At 40.0% G+C, this 19778-nt stretch overlaps 1 protein-coding gene across 1 annotated transcript in view; it reads left to right on the forward strand.

Moving 5' to 3' along the window:
• Window positions 1-19778, forward strand: part of LOC121960950 (sodium channel protein type 5 subunit alpha-like) — a 216091-nt gene that overhangs the window by 101860 nt on the left and 94453 nt on the right. Inside the window, exons 13-17 of the mRNA XM_088071892.1 lie at window positions 14317-14458; window positions 15117-15314; window positions 15952-16134; window positions 16215-16472; window positions 17401-17526. Of these exons, the coding sequence (XP_087928018.1) occupies window positions 14317-14458; window positions 15117-15314; window positions 15952-16134; window positions 16215-16472; window positions 17401-17526 (907 nt within the window). The remainder of the gene's footprint in view (window positions 1-14316; window positions 14459-15116; window positions 15315-15951; window positions 16135-16214; window positions 16473-17400; window positions 17527-19778) is intronic.

Raw genomic sequence — 19778 nt, forward strand, 5'->3', positions numbered from 1 at the left:
AGAGTGTCCTCGCTGTGTGTTAGAGTGTGAGTAAACAGTCCAGCTGCAGGAGAGGTGATATTGAGGTAAATTATGGAGTCGGCATGAAAGATTAAACACGGCAGAGTCCACCCCGGAGACCGCAGAGGAAGTGGTCTCAGAGAAATGAATATTTATTGACAAGGGGCTTTATTGACACAGAATGAGTTGACACTGTTGACACGTGGGATCAGATGGTCACTGTGTGTGTGTGTGTGTGTGTGTGTGTGTGTGTGTGTGTGTGTGTGTGTGTGTGTGTGTGTGTGTGTGTGTGTGTGTGTGTGAGAGATCAGATCGATATCGTCTCACGCCTGACCGAGCGGTTTGACTGCTGAGGAGGGACTCACACAGACGGACAGAGTGGACGAAAGAAATGCAGAAAAATGAAACGTGTCCGTCTGACACTGAAATGATGCTGCGTCACTTTGGACAGACGAAGCTCCGACGGTGCGTCTGTATGTGAGAGACAGGGACGTAATAACAGGCAGAAATCACATAATTCAAATGCACGGAGACCAAAATAACGAGGAATCCCAGCTCGAAACCCTTTAACACCTGGATCCACATCAGTTTTCTTTTGCTGCATTCAGACCCTTTTTAGTTGCATTTAAACCTCTGAAACTGAAGAAAATGGGAAAAAATATTATGAGGAACTTGGCAAGAAATATCCCACACAAAAAAACAAAAAAAAAAATGTAAAAGGTGACAAGGAAATGATCTGAATATTTGTTGGGAGGTATGATTAGATATTAACAATAATTGGGGAAAATATTCATAAAACCATATTTATAATTATCTCAATTATATATTTAAAAATATTTCTTTTTTTTGTCCAGAAAACTGCATGTATAATTCCCTCAATAATATATTTTACATTTTCTCATGGTAAAAAGAAAAAATAAACAATCCATTTCTTGTTTGTTTGTATTTTAGTATGTCTTCGTTTTTTTCCTTTACTTAACCAATTTCTTGCTATTTTTTTTGTCATTTCTTGTTAAGTTGCCTGTCACCCTCTTCCCATGTTTTCTGAAGGACATTTTCAGGGTTAAAATCAGACAGAAATGAGGACAGACCAACAAGGAGAGACAGAATGAATTCAGACAGAAAAGTTGAAACAAACAAATGTGAGACGTTCGCCTGGAAAGACAAAGAGAAGAGCAGCAGAGAGAAAGTGAGAGTTGAGTGAGTTCAGTTATCTCTGAAGTTTCTCTGAAGGGAGAATATTGATCGGCAGTGGGACTGACGGACACGTCCACAGCTGATCTCAAACCCACGTCTCCAGTCTACGGTGGTCTCCTCGCCCCGCTGAGACGCCGTCCCCGACGCCCCCTCAGGCTCTATTTCTGTAGCGTCACATTATCCTCCCGCTATAAATCATTTGGACACAGCTGGTGAAATGAACATGACTTAGCACTCTGCGCTATTCTCCGGGAATGCCAACAAGTGTCTGAATCAAAGCCAGCGCGGCTTCTCCCCATACCGACACACATAGCTAAGTAATGAGCCACTCGAGAACTCGTTTCACAGGGATTTTACAACAGCCGAGAGCAGTTGTCAGGCTGCTCTTCTCTTCTAAAATGCATGTAGAGCAGCGAAACTCTCCACTGGAACCAGTGCTGAGGGAGTAAACAGCGTTCACGCCACAGGATGTTAAACCTCTCCATTAAAAACAGTGACAATCACAGTCAGATAACGCTGAAGTGGTACAAAGTTCAGTGAAGCACCATTTAGATCATGGGGGCTATGACCTTTTCACCCTATAGTTTTTCATCACAAGACTCACACCATCTGCACACGAAAATATGATTCAAGATGCAAATAAAATGCATCTAGTGTGGCCTCTCAGTGAAAACAATATGATAAAATGCCCCTTAGGGTTTCCTCCAGTGGAGAAAGCTTCATAAAGTGTACTCCAGGGTGCCCTTGTAGTGGAAGACTTGATAAAGTGCTCACTAATGCGCCCTTTAAGTGGAGAAAACATAATGCAGTGCCCTTTCGCTTTCCCTTCCAGTGGATAAAACGTGATAAAGGGCTGTCTAGCATGGATTTTCAGTGGAAACAATGCAATAAAATGACGTCTAGCGTGCCTTCCAGTGGAGAAAATATGATCAAGGGGACTCAAAGACGCCCTTTTACTGGAAACAATTAAGTGCCCTGTAGGGTTTTCTCCAGTGGAGAAAACTTGTCAGAGTGCTCTCTAGGGTGTCCCCTCAGTGGAAAGCACAAAAAAGTGCCCACCTACATGCTGTTTCAGTGGAGAAAACAGGATGCAGGGCCCTTTAGCTTGCCCTTCCAGTGGAGGAAATGTCATCAAGTCCCTGCTATGGTGCCCCTCTAGTGGAGAAAACATGATCAGGTGCGCTTGTCATTGCTCAACTAGTGGAGAAAACGTGATGAAGTGACTTCTAGGGGACCCCCCTAGTGGAGAAAATGCGATAAAGTGCCCTCTACCGTAGGATATCTGGAAACAATGTGAGAAAGTGCACTCAAGCATGCCCTTCCAGCGGAGAAAAACATGATCGAGTGCCGTCTTTGGTTCCCTTCGAGTGGAAACAACGTGATAAAGTGCCCTCAAACGTTCTCTTCCAGTGGAGAAAACATTGCAGCAACATTGGCTTCCCCACATGCTTCAAAACTCATGCATCCTGGTGCCCTTTTTATTTTTCACCCCAAGACAGCTTGCAACTAAATATTCAGACTGGTACCTAAAAACTCGTCATACTAGCAAAGTTGTCTTTGTATAATATTTTAGCTCCCTTTTTTGTAAAAATTCACAACAGGTGAGAAACCACGGCACATCTCAAAGCTAACAAATTTTGCTTCAAATTATAACAAATACAGTCGTGTCACTCTTACACATCTGTGAATCTTATGAAACTCTCAGGATATTAAAACTGCACGCACCACTAAAGCTCCATATGAAAAATCTTTGCACTTAAAACATGAGACAGCAAATTCTCAGCTGGAAACAACACATCTGAGGTTTCTTAAAAAGCAGAGTGGAGCCTGGGAAGCCTCTTAGCCCCCTGATGTATGAGTTAGAAAAGGTTTTGTTGAGGATAAAGAGATCTAAGGCGGTCCAGAAAAGGTTAAGTATCCTTTATTCCCTTTGGCTTTTCATTATAAAAAGTTAAATTGCGCCTGACACGTTTTCCCTCCAGCCTAAAGAATCTCTCCTCAGCAACATTTAGACTGCGCGGCATGAAAAGCTCTCCGCTGAAATAAATAGAAGGCTGGCATTTTCCATAATGACACGACGACCATGAGCCCGCAGAACAGTGCAACACTAAACACTGACTTTCCTGAAGCACAGTGAACACCAGCACGAAGTCAGCCGAAACAAAAACAGGTTCAGTCAGAACAAACGCGCCTCTACGTCTGCTTAAACTTTCCGGTGAAAATGTGACAAACCAGTGAAATGTTTCATAACGACATGATGATAAACGGCCTTATGACCCCTTAACTTTTCTTATGTCGTTTTACTGACAGTTTCATGTGCTGTTTCATGTTTTAGCTCATTTTAAGTGAACTATTACAAACCGACCAGGCGGACTACTGAACAGCACAAGAGCCTTCGTGGTTTTACTGTAGACACCCTAAACCAGTGATACTCAACCTATGGCCCGCGGGCAAAATCTGGCCTCTGATAGGGTGCAGTAATTCACACTTATAAATTGTTTTTTTGTTTTGTATTTGTATTTCCACTCAAAATAGAGTGGAGGACCCCCCACAACACCCAACAGAGGTCCTAGCTAAGACCCTAATGTCCTAAAATCCTGGAAATGTCCTAAAACCCTAGAAATGTCTTAAAATCCTCAAAATGTGCCAAAATCATAAATATCCTTAAATCTTAGAAACAGCCTAAATGTCCTAAAATCCTTGAAATGTCCTAAAATCCAAGAAATTCTTAAAATCTTAGTAATATCCTAAAATTTGAGAAATGTCCTAAAATCCTAAGAATGCCCCAACATATGAAAAATGTCCTAAAATACAAGAAATGTCCTTAAATCTTAGCAATATCTTAAAATATCTCGAAATCCCTAAAATGTCCTAAAATCCAAGAAATATCCTAGACTCCTAGAAACATACTAAAATCTTTCAAATATCCAAAAATTCGAGCAATGTCCCAAAATCCATCAAATAAATAATTGTTGTTGCTTTATTACTTTTATCTAATTTTCAATTCAGTATCATCACCTTGTTGATTTTGTATGTGATTACGCTTCAGATCAGAAGACTTTAAATGGATCACGTCCCAGTTGTCCTCCAGTGGTTCCAGTTTGCAGCATGTCGACTCCAAACTGGAATGTTGATGCCTGTTTTTCTTGGTTACTTTGTACAAGGATCCGCCTGGTGTGAACAGGCGTGTGTGTGTGTGTGTGTGTGTGTGTGTGTGTGTGTGTGTGTGTGTGTGTGTCCTCATAAGTGCTCGGTAATCAGGATGGTTTAGATGTTCTAATGATAACACATTGGAGACGACTCTGTTATTAATGTGACCAAATGTGGTGATCAAAGTGCCACACGCACACGCGCACACACACACACACACACGGGCAGCGTTGCGGCTCGGCGGTGATCAAAGCGTTGGTCGGAGGCCAGCCTGCGCGGTGCTGTGATGCGAACAGCCAGGCGACCCGCCTCGATAGTTTAGCTGCTATTTCAGGAGCTGCTGTGTCACTGATGAGACATTAAAACCGAATCAAGCCGCCGGGATTTTCTCCTCCCGTCTCATGGAAACACTGAGAGCGCCACGTTGACCTTAAGTTAATGTAGTCGACTTCAGGACTTTACCCAAAAATCCCTTAACCCCCCCTCGTCCTGAGCTCCGACTCTGACCTCTGACCTCTGACCGCCGTCCTGATTGAATGTCGATGAGCTGCTTCTTAAAGGCGGTGGTGGAAAGTAACAACGTATTCAAGTACTTTACTGAAGCATAGTTAAGTATTGTCATTTAATGATACTTTCCACTTCACTCTTGGAAGCAAATATTGTACTTTTTACTCACAAAACACAAGACTTTCCTCCAGGACGCAGGTGTTCAGGGCAACGTGCGTCCTCAGGATCTTTTCCTAAATCTAACCTCTGTAAGTTCACTGTTCAGTACGTAACATCATTCATGTTGAATGAAATGTCCTAAAATCCTACAAACCTCCAAAAGTCCTAGAAATGTCCCAAAATGCTATGAGTATCTTACATCCTAGAAAGGTCCAAGATATGTCCTAAAATACTAGAAATGTTGTATAATCCCAGAAAGTTCTCAAAATCCCCAAATATGCTTAAATCCTAGAAGTGTCCCAAAAGCCTATAAATTACCTAAAATCCTGGCATTGTCCTAAAATTCTACAAATATCCTTAAATCCTAGAAATGCCCGAAATACTTGTAACATCCTAAAATCCTAAAGGTCTTAAAATCCTAAAAGTGTCCTTAAAACTTAGAAATGTCCCAAAAGCCTACAAATGTCCTGAAAATACGAGAAACGTCCTAAAATCCTAGAAATGTCCCAAAATACTGTGAGCATCCCCAAATATCCTTATATCCTAGAAGCGTCCCAAAAGCCTAGAAATTACCTACAATTCTACAAATATCCCTAAGTCCTAGAAATGTCCCAAAATACTTAAAACCTAGACATGTCCCAAAAGCCTACAAATGTCCTGAAAATATGAGAAACGTCCTAAAATCCTAGCAATGTCCTAAAATTCTGCAAATATCCCTAAGTCCTAGAAATGTCCTAAAATCCTAGAAATATCTCAAATACTTGAAACATCCTAAAATCCTAAAGATCTTAAAATCCTAAAAGTGTCCTTAAAACCTTGAAATGTCCCAAAAGCTTACAAATGTCCTGAAAATATGAGAAACGTCCTTAAATCCTAGAAATGTCCTAAAATTCTCCAAATGTTCCAAAGTCTTAGAAATGGCTTTAAATACTAATACTCCTAAAATCCTAAAAATGTCCTTAAAACCTAGAAACACCCAAAAGCTTACAAATGTCCTAAAATCCTAGAAATGTTCTTAAGTCCTGGAAACATCCTAAAACTGTAGAAATGTCCCAAAATTCTAGAAACATCTTTAAATCCTAAAAATCTTTTAAAATCCGATAAACATGTCTGGGGCTGCTGCGACTGGCCCCTGACATCCTGTCTTTTCCCAAACGTGTCCCCCAGTTAGAGCAGGTTGAGTGTCTCTGTTCTGAAGAGTCCTCTTAACGTCGATATCAGACACGGAGGGGCGTGACAGTTTCGATATTTGACGCCCCGAGAATGAGCAGAACAGACGGAACAGAGTTTGACAAGATTAGAATAATTTGGATAAAATCCGAGTGAAACACTGCAGATTAGAATACGGTCTATAAAACTGGATTAGATGAGATAAGACGAGAGCAGACGAGATTACGCGCGGTGCGATCAGATTACGGTGGATTAAACATTTTCTCGTCTGCTCTGGATGAATTCATAAATTAAATTAAAATATTTATTTTATAATGAATATAATTCGGACTGTTGAGACACTGAGGCTCCACTTTGTTCTGTCGAGTCTCAATAAGGTGTGGTGAGTAACATGTAGGTACACACACACACACACACACACACACACACACACACACGGTCCTCCCGTCTCCCAACAGAGATGGCACAAAACAATCTCCCCCGGCAACCAGCACTGGGATACGGTTGCTATAGCAATGCTAAGTACTCTCTTCCTCCCGGACTCGAGTTTACCTGAGTGTTATAATTAGAGGTGTGTGTGTGTGTGTGTGTGTGTGTGTGTGTGTGTGTGTGTGTGTGTTAGAGGTCACAGGGAACAGAACTGATGGCAGGGGGAACATGAAGTGAACACACACACACACACACACACACACACACACACACACACACACAGAGAAATCCCCAGGATGTCTCCCAGAATAGCGGCAGCATGTTTGTCTTTGAATGAGTGTGTTTTTCTGTCTGTCCCCGTCTCTCTGTCTCTGTCAGTTTGGTGTCTCCGGTCATAAATTCTTCTTGTTCTTCAAACTGAAATCTTCAGTTTCTAATTGTGACTGATCGGGACCCAAATGAATAAATCTTTTTTTAATCAAAGTTTATTTCACTTTACAGATTTGCAGTATTCGTGTTTCTCTCTGTTGTCTTTTCATTGGAAAAAAGCCGATATCACATAAAAATCAATATTTTTTTAATTTTACCCAGTAAAAAATGTAAAAAAAAAATCATGTTAGGGCGAGTTCTCTGTTTTGCACGAAGACTGACGTCCAAAACAAGTACTCAAAATACAATTTTCAAAATAAAATAAACTGTGAATAGTTTTTGTCCTTTTAGTCTCCATCAGGTGTCAGAGACATAAAACAGCATCAACATAGAGCCGGAGGAGGATCCCCCACACCCCCGACAGAGGACACAGCTGAGACACCGATGTCCTTAAATCCCAGAAATGTCCTAAAATCATAGAAATGTCCTGAATACCTTAAGCATCCTCAAATCGAAGAAAACTCACAGATTCCTAAATTTCTCAAATCCAGCAAGCTAAAATCTTAGAAATGTCTGAAAGTCCGGGAAACTCCCTGAAATTGTTGAAACATCCTACAATCCTAAAAATGCTCAACTTTTTTAAAAACGTTTTTTATTCTGTTTTTTCTTTTATTAATATTATTATTATTACTATTATTATGCTATAATTTTCACAGATTATCTGTACTTTTTAATAATTTCTTGTTTATTTTTTGCTCATTTATTCTTTAATCCCTTATAGCTTTCTTCTCATGTTTTGAAGAAATCTGACCGTTTGCTCTTGTTTCAAAAGATTGATCATTGAAACCTCTGTTATGTCAGTGGAGTTCTGTATAGATTCTGCTAAATAATAATTACGGGGTAACCGACTTTTTCACAGTGTGTCGCCACAAAACACAAATATTCAGTACTCTGAAATCCATTTTCTCGCTCTGACTCTGCAGTATTTTGTACCTCTTTTGAAGTATTTTCACTCTGCGGCTGGATTCTGAAAATGAAACTAAATGTGGCGTCTGAGTGTTTGTGTCGCCATACTGCGGTGTGTGTGTGTGTGTGTGTGTGTGTGTGTGTGTGTGTGTGTTTGTGTGTGTGTGTGTGTGTGTGTGTGTGTGTGTGTGTGTGTGTGTGTGAGAGAGATGTAGGTGTGTAAGTGCCGGGCTGAGGGGCCCCCTTTACTGAGAGTGGGGGGTCTGAAGTGGCGTCCCTCCATTAACATAGACAGAGGTGTGTGTGAGAGATAACTGCTGGCTCTCACACAGTCTGACACCTCTCACACACACACACACACACACACACACCTGCTATACGCTACACTCAGCCTCCTGTCTGCGTTTTCTGAACCTCTCACACACACACTCTTTATGTCCTCAAGCCCCTTAAACACACACACACACACACACACACACACACACACACACACACACACACATTTAGTCAACCCATCATACACACTTCAAATCCACTCACATGCCACCATGTTGACTCACTTGCCACGAGATGGGTGGATGGATGGAAGTGACACACACACACACACGTATCTTGAGTGTGTGTGTGTGTGTGTGTGAGACGCGGTGGCCTTGCTCAGGGTTGGTGTCAGACTAACTGGCATCAAGATGACTGGCTCTACGTGATGACTGGTTAGTCATATTTCGTGTGTGTGTGTGTGATGACTTCATCTCTGGTGTTATCGGTGGAGCTGTCCACACTGTGTGTGTGTGTGTGTGTGTGTGTGTGTGTGTGTGTGTGTGTGTGTTGTGTTGATTTTCTTCCGCTCATTACCGTAATGTTAGGAATATCAGCCGCTGTTACCGTAATATTTGCATCGGCATCCGCGTGCGTTTTGGTTTTTTATTCGATTAACATTGGCTGTTGTTACTGTAATGTTTGTATCAGCAGCTCAGTTTGATTTTATGATCACGTTACATAACTCTACCGTAAAATCAGCTGCCAGTTAGAAATTTTAACTATGTTAACATTGATTGTTGGTACTACTCAGCTTTTTATTATCTCATTACACATCTGCATGACAGCTCTTTGTACCACAATGGCTGGATAAGAAGCTCTCTTGCATTTTTCTATTTTGACTCCATTAAAAACTAAACCGTTTCTGACACCGTAATGTTCAGATTGCTGTAATATAGGTAATACAGCTGCACATCATTTTTGCATTGGCTGATGGAATCAGCAAGACTTGATTTGATGTTTTGAAATATTTATAGTGTAATTTATAGTTTAATTTATTTTATTTAACATTTTTTTAAGGTACGTTTTAAAAATCAGTGCAGTGGAGATGAAATGTTAATGGCATTAATTTTAATTGTTTTGAAGTTACCGTAATGTATGAGTAAGCATTGCAGTAATTTCTATTTTTTTATATATTTTTTGCATTAAAAATGTTTGTTGTCTTTACCATATTTTTTGGATAAGCACTGCAGTAATTTAGAATATATATATATATATATATATATAGCATTAAAAATACTTGTTATCTTTACCATAATGTTTGGATAAGAATTGCAGTGATTTGGTATAGGTTTACTGCCTTAAAAATGTTTGTTGTTGTTTCCATAACATTTGGATAAGTATTGCAGTAATCTGGAGTCGACTTTTTTTGTATTAAAAATGTTTGTTGTTGTTACTGTTGTCACGGTAATATTTGGACAAGCATGTCAGGAAGTTTGGATGTTTTACTTAAAACGCGATTGATGTTGCGTAATGCTGTTACCGTAATGCTTGGATAAGCAGTGGAGCGGATTAGAATGATTTATTGCATTAAAATTGATTGATGTTATCGTAAAGTATGGATGAGCAGTGCAATAAGGGAATGTTTTATTGCATTAAAATTGATTGTTGCTGTTCTTACTGTAATGGTTTTATTAGCAGTGCAGTAATTCATTGTTTTCATCACCATATTGTTTGGAAAAGCAGTAAGTAAGTAAGTAAGATGGGATATTTTGTTGTATAAGTTTCCAGTGAGTTGAAATGTTTTATTACATTCAAATTGATTTTTGCAGTTGTTTCTGTAATGTTTGGATAAGCAATACAAGAATTTGGAATATTTAAGTGCATTTAAATGAATTGTTGTCATTACCATAATGCCTGTATAAGCAGTGAAATAAGATGCGATTTTTCGTTATAATAAAATTGATTGCTGTGGCTAAAATGAATGGACAAGCAGTGCAGTGACATGCAAAGTTTAATGTCTGGATAAGCACTGCAGTAATTTGGAATTTGGAATTTTTACATTAACATTAATTGTTTTTACTGTAATGTTTTGGATAAGCAGCAGCTATATGATTTTCGATGATGATTACCTGATTCGTTTTTGCATTGTGCTTTTATCACAGTAATTACTGCATGTGACCAGCTACTTTATGGTATACTTTGCATGCTGGCGTCAAATTTCTGTGCTATTTCGCAGCGTGATTGCTTTTGCAGTGACATAAGCTTGGAACATGTTTTTTTCTTCGGTGGTTGCTGGTTTCATAATGCAAATTCTGTTAGTTTGTTAGTCGCAGATTTAAAACAGCATGAAATTGACTGCTCCAGTTAAACGCTTCAAAGGTCAACGACTGAGCTTTGTGATGGCAGACTCACATTCAGTGCTGCTTTTGTGTTGTGTTGTATTAATAAGGCTTTTGTTATTGGCTTTAAGATTAGATGGAACCTCTGAAGGACACATTTGTGCCAAAGCTGCTTTTTATACAAAGTAAAACCAACATTCATAGCAAAATATATCAGCAGTGCTATATGTATATAAAGTAAAAGTAGAAAATATATATCTCGGGAGGTTGAATGCACAGATGATGAAATGCATGCATGAGAGTGCAGGGGTCAGCTGCTGTGTTACACGTAATTAATGTCACAACAACAAGCAATGGAAACAGATTATTTCCTGCTTCTGAAAATAATTTAAACAAATTAGGTGCTTTTCCTGTAACGCTTGGTGAATGCATTTTCTAACATTAATTATTTAAAGCCACGTAAGCCACTCTCAGCTTACCTTAGGTATTGTTGTTCATTTTGATCAACATATTTGTTTTTGAAACAAAAAAAATAAGGTTTTTGTTTGCTGATCATTCAAATTTGGCACAAACTCATCAATTAACTGATTTGATTTTGGCGGTCAAAGGTCACTGTGGCCTCAACCAATCTCGTCATGTAAATGTGATATCTCAAGAGGGCATTGAGGGAGTTTCCTCAAATTTGGCACAAACATCCACTTGGAGTCAACAATGTAATGGTTAGTTTCTGGTGGCCTTGAGTTCATCACATTGTGAACATGATATTTAAAGAACACCTCAAGGGATTTTTTTCAAATTTGGTACAAACGTCCACTTGGACTCAGTGATGAACTAGTTAGATTTTGGTGGTCAAAGGTCAAAGTGAACATGTTCATCTTACTCTTGTGAATGCAATATCATATGAACATCTTGAGGGATTTTTTTTTTCCAGATTGGGCAAAAACGTCCACTTGGACTCAAGGCTTAAATGATTAGATCTTGGTGGTCAAAGGTCACAGTCACCTTAAAATTGTCTCATTCTTGTGCATATCTTAAGAACGCCTTGAGGAATTTTCTTTAAATTTGGCACAAACGTCCACTTGGACTCAATGATGAAGTGTTTTAGGCTCACTGTGACCTTGTTCGTCTCATTCTTGTGAATTTGACACCTCAAGAACACCCTGAGGGAATTACTTTGCCTTTGGCACAAACGTCCATGACTCAACAGTCAACCAATTTTGGTTGACAAAGGTCAAAGGCACTCTGACCTGACCAGTCTCATTCTTCTGATGCTACATCTCAAGAACACCTTGAGGGAATTTCTTTAAATTTGGCACAGACGTCCATGTCCAGAAGTGGTGACATTTGGTCAGATATTAAGTTGGCGACACTAATCTTGTGTGTCCACCTTGAATTGTGCTGATTGTAGAGATATTCTGTGTTGCCGGGGGAAGATGTGAGTGAAGCTTCCACGTTTTCACAGTTTTATGAAGTATTTAAAAAAATATTTAGTGTAAAATGACTGATTTCCCCCACATGTTTCATTTCATGTTTTTCCCTTTCACTCATCTCTGTTATGTAAACCTTATATAACTGATAGTGTATTTACATGTGTCCTTAATGAATTACCAGCTCCCACCAAGTGTTGTGTAGTAAGGTGATAATAAATACAGGCAGGTTGGCCGCTGATGAGTCAGTGTGGGCCGCTGCTTAAAAGCATCCCAGCTGCTGCAGCGGCGGCGACCCGGCGGGGGCGGTGCCAGCCGGGACGGGTCACCACCGTGGGCTTGTGACCGGAGGGTTGTCGGTTTGAATCCCCAGATAGCGTCTGCACAGCGGCAACCTTTTCTGTGACTCAGCATGACGCTCCTCTGTGACTCAGAGCTTTGTTCAACCAGACGTTTGTTCACGCTGTGGTGTTCATGGTTCTCTTAATGTCATCCTCCGTGCATCACAACTCCTCCACTCACTGCAAAGCTACAGTGTTCCTGCTTTGACCCTTCACAAAACATTTCTGCAAGTTTTGATTCTTTGCATGACAGTGCAATGAAAAGCGATCGTTTTTTTTACTACAACTTCACTGCGGTTTCAGACAGAATTCGCATTCGCAAAGTCATTCCTGCATTTCCAGCTGCTTTTTAGGCACAAAACAGTTTAAGTGACTTGTCACTGGTCGTCTTTTGGGATAGTGCAATCAAAAGTGCAAGCCAAGTTTTTTACAGCGACTTCACTGCGTTTCCTGCCAGGATAATGTCACAAAAGTGTTTTTATTTAAAAAGTCATTGTTTTGTTTCCAGTGGCTTTTTGAGCTCCAAACATGGGTGTTTTTGGCGACTTTTCACTGGTCTTCCAATGGGGACACTGCAATGAAAAGTGGTTGTTTTTTACCAAGACATCACTGCATTTCCTGCCTGGATATTGTCACAAAAGTGGATGTATTTAGTATTGTAAATTTCTAGGCTATATGTTTATCTGTAAAGCAGTACATATGGATTTGTAAAGTGTAATATGCTTTCTTGCTGTTAAAAAAAACTATAGTAATCTGCAAACTCCACAAAGAAAAATCATTATTTCAGCATATTCTTACTTTAAAATTCACAGTTTTGTTTAAACTAAACACTGTTTTATCCTTTTTCTTTTTACAGTTTTATGATGTCATGATTTCACAGCACTTTGCTGTTAATTTTAGGGACATTTTTTACAGCGTGGGTCTAATGGAGGACTTACAGAACTTTATCAGAGACGTCGATGCCACAATCATCTGCTGGTCAAAGGATTATTTTCGGGTTGCTGTGACCTCTGACCTTTGACTTGCTGTGTGTTGGCTCCAGTGGTTGTGTGTCTGTCACTGTGAGTTGTTGAGGCAGCGGCTGTAAATGGCAGCGGCGTCTCCCTCCGCCGACCAGCGACTGGCCTGCTGTGTATCAGCGGATCAGATGTGACTGTGTGGGCGGCGATGAATGTGATAGGATATGAATGTGGAATATCAATTATGATGAATGCCGTCCCCGCGTTATCTGTCCCGTCTCTGCGGTGACACGTGTGGGCGGGTCCCGGTCGCACGGCGATAACAAGCCTTCGGTCGTAAACAGAGATGTGGAAACAGAGCCGGTGTTTGTGTCGGGGGGGAGACGGATGGATGGAAAGACAGATGCTGTTTGTGAAATATATGATTGAAATGTCTCAGCTTTCAAAATGTTCCAACACCCACTTTCTGTACAAACCTGTGGTGTTAGATTCTCCAAACCACAGATGCAAGAGAAACGCTAGTTATAGTTATATAACCACAAAGCTCCTGATCATCACCAGCGGTGCGACAAGCGATCCCATCCTTCACTTTAGGAGAAATACTACCGTCTAAAAGTACTCCTTTACAGGTTAATGACGTGAAATCAAAATGCTTCTTGAGCAACAGTGTTATCGGCAAAATCTAACCCTTTGAAAACATTAGCTTACTGATTTGCTTCTATTAAAAAAGGCCATCAGCAATTTAACAAAAAATGGCCCCAAAAATGAGAAAATAGCTGCAAGAAAATTATTATATTTAAAACACAAAAAAACCCAGAAAAGACTCGAAAACTTCCTTAGAAAATAATATATATTAATAAATTATAAATATATAATTACAACAATTAAAACTGTAAATTTTCATTAAACACCCCCCCCCCCCGCTGCTGCGGCCGCTGCTGCGAGGATATAGCCTTTATACGTGGGGCGAGCTACGAGGAGACCTCTTTGTAACATAGTTAACAATGTGTGTGTGTGTGTGTGTGTGTGTGTGTGTGTTTTGCAGGAAGTGCCCAGATGGATTTGAGTGTCTGAAGGCGGGGAGGAACCCCAACTACGGCTACACCAGCTTCGACACCTTCGGTTGGGCCTTCCTGTCCCTGTTTCGCCTGATGACTCAAGACTACTGGGAAAATCTCTATCACCAGGTACCTTTATACTGCACACACACACACACACACACACACACACACACACACACACACACACACACACACACACACACACACACTACACATCCAGCGCAGCCTCTCACCTCAGGCTGCAGATACAGGTCACTCCCACTCAAGACCAAGTGCACGATGTCAAGCTTTACTTCTTTAGACTCTTTAACGCCTCAGCTTGGGTGCTTGACCCCATTTATTACTTATTTATAGACGTTTTCAAACACACTTTTAATCCCACTGGTGGACATCTCAAACTGCACTCGACATTTAAAGTAGTTTTATGGAAAGATATTATCGTAATTACGTTCTTATTTTAAAGAAGCTCGTTATTTGCAGCCTAATCTTTGGGTGATGTTATATTCTGGTGTCTGTTCGTGAGAATATTGTGTGAATTTATGAGTTGAAACAGACAGAAGAGTTGCTGCAGCTCCCAGAGCTCGCTGCTGTGAACACATGGTAACAACTGAAGCTAATCCAACTTTTTATCAGCTCCTCTTCTCTCTGGATTTTGGCAGCTGGACAGTTTAGAGACCGTTAGAGAGAAAATCAAACTGAAGCTGAAAAAAAGCGAGAGGGGACCATGGAAATTCCCTTTTTGCAAGAAACATTGTGTTATGTTCTTTTTTTTTTTTTTTTGCAGACGCTGCGTTCAGCCGGTAAGACCTACATGGTGTTTTTCGTGGTGGTGATCTTCCTGGGCTCCTTCTACCTGGTCAACCTCATCCTGGCCGTGGTCGCCATGGCGTACGAGGAGCAGAACCAGGCGACCATCGCCGAGGCGTGTCAGAAAGAGCGGGAGTTTCAGGTGGCCATGGAGAGGTTAAAGAAGGAGCAACAGGTGAACTGATGCACTAACGCAGGATAAACCCAGTTTCTGGTTTTCTGTTGTCAACTTTTAGCTCTGTGAAGCATAAATTTTACGGTTTCTATGCTTCTGTGCCAGCGACAGTATTGTGTTTTGCTGTTGTCTGCCAGTCCATCTCATTCTCATGAACCACATATTTCATGAACGCATTGAGGAAATTTCCTTAAATTTGGCGCAAACATCCACTTGGACTTAATGATGAGGTGATTTGATTTTAGTGGTCAAGGTCAATGCAGTCTTTGCATCCTTCTCATTCTCATAATGCAATATCTCAGGAAGGTCTTGAGGGATTTTTAAAAAAATTTGACACAAACCTCCATTTGGACACTAGAATTTGCTTGTCAAAGGTCAAGGTGACAATGACTCAGTCAGCTTATTCTTGTAAACGCAGTTTCTATAAAACATCGTGAGGGTATTTCATCAAATTTGACACAAACATCTACCTGGACTCAACGATGAAGTGATGAGATTTTGGTGGTCAAATTTCAAGGTCAAGAATAAAACTTGTTTGATTAATATGAAATACAGTTTAAAAATAATCAGGTTACAGCACTAATGTTGATTATTTGTCATTCATACACTTCTTATAACACTCTGCTTCTTCCTCCAGGCTGCTGCACAGAAAATTCTGGACTCGGACTCCATGTTGTCGCCAGAACTCTCGCCGTTCGGCCTACCGACGGACAGCATGGAGGAGCGGAGGCGGAGTCAAGCGCTGGTGGGCGTGGCCGATGTGGAGGCGAACCTATCGGAGGAAAAGCTGCTGCAGGTGGACATGACGGACGGGGGAAAGGTGAAGGAAGCAGAATCTGGATGCGTGTTTCATTTTGTGGTTACACAGTCAAAGTAACATTTCTCTCCGTCCTCCTCCAGCCCCTCCACCCGCTCCTCGCTCGTTCCTTCTCCACGAGGACTCGGCGAAGCAGTCAGGTCTCCTCCATCTTCAACTTCCGGCTGAGGAGCCGGGGGTCGGAGGGGGAGATGGCCGACGACGAGTACAGCGTCCCAGGTGACGTGGTGGAGGGCGTCGGGGGTCGGACCTACAGCGGTGGGACCTTCAGCGGCGTCCTGCCCCACCCGTGGCCCAAACGACGGCCGAGCACCTACAGCAACGCCAGCAGGAGCTCCCAGGTGAGCCGGCGCGATGACTTCGATCCTCGGGATTAAATGAAGATTAAAATAATCTGTTTGTTGTAATAAAATAAGAATAAAACGGCATTGGATCATGATTTTGTCAAGTAAGATTATACGAAGTGGATTACATTTTGTAAAATAAAATAGGGTTTATTTGTTTGGTCAAAAAAACAGATAAGAAGAGATAAAATGATACGAAAATCTGATGATATCATGTAACACACGAGGAGACTTCATTAAATAAATAAGATCAGATGACAGGACATGAAATGGCTGAGATGAGACGGGTTTGGAAACAAGACAAAATGAGAGAAAAATCTTTATCAAATGAGATTAATCAGTTAAGGTTATCAAATTTAATCATATAAATCTTTTTTTATTTTTTTATTTTGATATATATTTTTTATGTGTCTTGTATTGCATCTAAAAATCTAGTATACGATAAAAATGAACTTTTTGGTCTTTCTGCCGATGGCTTACAAACTAAGAACGTCAAAAAAAAACAAAAAACGGCCCAAATATTTTTCAAAAATCATAAAACCACACGAGATAAATAAACCTGCTGATGTTTTGGACATCCATCGCCATGGTGACAGTAACGTTATCGAAGAAGTTATGTAACATGACTCAGCGGAAACGCAGTCATCTCGCAATTGTTTTATTGAAATTCCAAAAATATCGCTTAAGTTTTGTGCAGATCTGTAATGCAGATACACATAGCGAAGGTCAATCAAAGAACTGCGATACATTTCTGAACGGTCATGTGATGCGTGCAAAGGCGCTTTGGTGCAGCGTCATCGTGATGACGCGGATTTTTACATTTTGGCAAGTGACAGGAGCTAATTTTGGACGCTGATGCCAAACGTTTGTGCTTTTCATAAAAAGTTTCCGCACAGATTCATATTTCGCCTCTGTGTGTTTTCAGGTGTTTTATCCGACGCTGAACGTCAACGGGAAGCTGTTTGTCGCCATGGACCAGAACGGGGTTTCCCCACCGCCGCTGCAGGGGCAGCTGCCTGCCTGCACCATGGAGAAGGTCAAGGAGGAGAGTGTGAGTACTGTGTGTGTGTGTGTGTGTGTGTGTGTGTGTGTGTGTGTCGGTGTGTGTCGGTGTGTGTCGGTGGCAGTGGAAACAATGGTGAAGACTGCAGCCATTCAACTCTCAGACATCCGAATTATGAATCAGCACTTTGCATAACTCCACTCTGATATCATGGTCTAAACACACACACACACACACACACACACACACACACACACACACACACACACACACTCAGATCGACTATCTCAGATAACAACGCTGTGGTATTCCCCCCATACACACGCACACACACACGCACACACACTTTCATGTGTGGCTGCGGTGGCATCAGAGGCTAAAGACACACATACCACAGCAGGCTCGTTACTGAGGTGTCCTTCCTTTACACACACAACAAACGCACAACAAACACACAACAAACACACTTCAATGCTCTGAATGCTGCCTCTGGTATCCAAAAAACTACACACACTTTTGTTAAATGAATGCTCTACATTCACAGATGATTGGTGATTACAGGATTTTAAAGTCACATATTTCTTAGAATAACTGTTTTAATACGCATTTATTGTCACAGGTTGGAGAAAAGTGGCGGAAATCCCAAATTTCTGTGAGGTATTTAAAGTATATATTTAAAAATATTGGTTGAACAGTTTTGGTGGAGCTGCGGTTGGATGAGCAAGAGTCGCCATCCACAGGAGTTCAACGGGAAACAAAACTAAAAAATACAACCAGAAATTTACGGCCACATTTCAATCAAGTGACATTCAAAAGAGTCCATTTTCACCAGTGGGATTAAAAAAAGATTCTGCTTTTAATTTGTATTAAAACATATTAAATAAATCTGTCAAAAGTCTTAAAAATGCTCAGACATGGCAAATGGGATTTATGAATTTATTTACTTTTTCTGATGTTGCATTGTATAATAAAATAACCTGGTAACATATTTTATAATAATAATAATAATAATAATAATAATAATAATAATAATTATTATTATTATTATTATTATTATTATTATTATTATTATTATTATTATTATTATTATTAAATATATCAAAATTGCCACATCCTTCGCATGAATTTCACCAATGTTGTTAAATTGCTCTCACCTTTAATTCCAAGTGTTGTTAAAAGTCTTAAAAAGTCTTAAATCTTGCGTGTCTGCTAATAAAAAAATAAAAACAATGCATCATCTCTCTCACACACACACACACACACACACACACACACACACACACACACGTCAGCAGGCTAAAGGTGGACGTTGTTAATGGACACTTCAGACTCTCACACTGCACATATTTTGTATTTCTCAGTTTTTTGCCGATAGGCTGTTAACATCAGTGCTGGGAAACACACATTTACACACCACAAACACACACACACACACACACACACACACACACACACATCCTGTGTTATGTCCTTTCAGAAACAAGCAGCAGAGATGATAATCAGATCACACTCACACTGCATGACTCAGTGACCAAACACACAGAAGCAGAGAGAAAAGCTGTGTGTGTGTGTGTGTGTGTGTGTGTGTGTGTGTGTGTGTGTGTTTCCACTGAGGGGTTTTATGGTGTTTCACTGTGAAACACACAAACACACACACACACACACTTGTGTTAATGCTACACTTGCACAAACGTCAAACAAACGTCATAAACAGTTAATTATTATTACAGATTAAACTGCTGGTTAAGTTATTAACTTGAAATCTGAATGTATTATTGTGAGAGGGGCCATTCTGCATTAAAAGTACTTTTACTTTTGGTAATTAAGTATATTTTAATGTTAATACTTAAATAATTTTTCTTGAGTAAAAAAATTGCAGTGTTTTGCTCTGTGTGTAGTTTTGGCTTGAGAAAATATCTGTAACTGGCTGTATTGTTATTGATCCCCAGTTAGATCACCAGAAGGATTATTGATTATTGACTGCATAAAGAGGAAAATACTGGGACATTAGTCAGTGCAGTGAGTCAAAACTCAAAATGAATTTGAACCCTTTTATGTCTCTTGAGGCATTTTGATTATTTCTGTTTTGATTATTTCTTTTTATATCAAAGAAATAATGAAATAAAATAATAATAATTCAAAAAATATTATAAATACTCCTCCTCCCCATCACCTTCTTCCTCCTTATAATAAAAATAATTATAATAATAATTATTATTATTATTATTATTTAAAAATTCCCACATTATTATTATTATAACCTTGCACTGTAGTAAAAATAAATAATTAAATAATAAAAA

Source organism: Plectropomus leopardus, chromosome 21 (genome assembly GCF_026936395.1).
Source record: "Plectropomus leopardus strain MGB_pleo_1.0 chromosome 21, ASM2693639v1, whole genome shotgun sequence".
NCBI lineage: Eukaryota > Metazoa > Chordata > Actinopteri > Perciformes > Serranidae > Plectropomus > Plectropomus leopardus.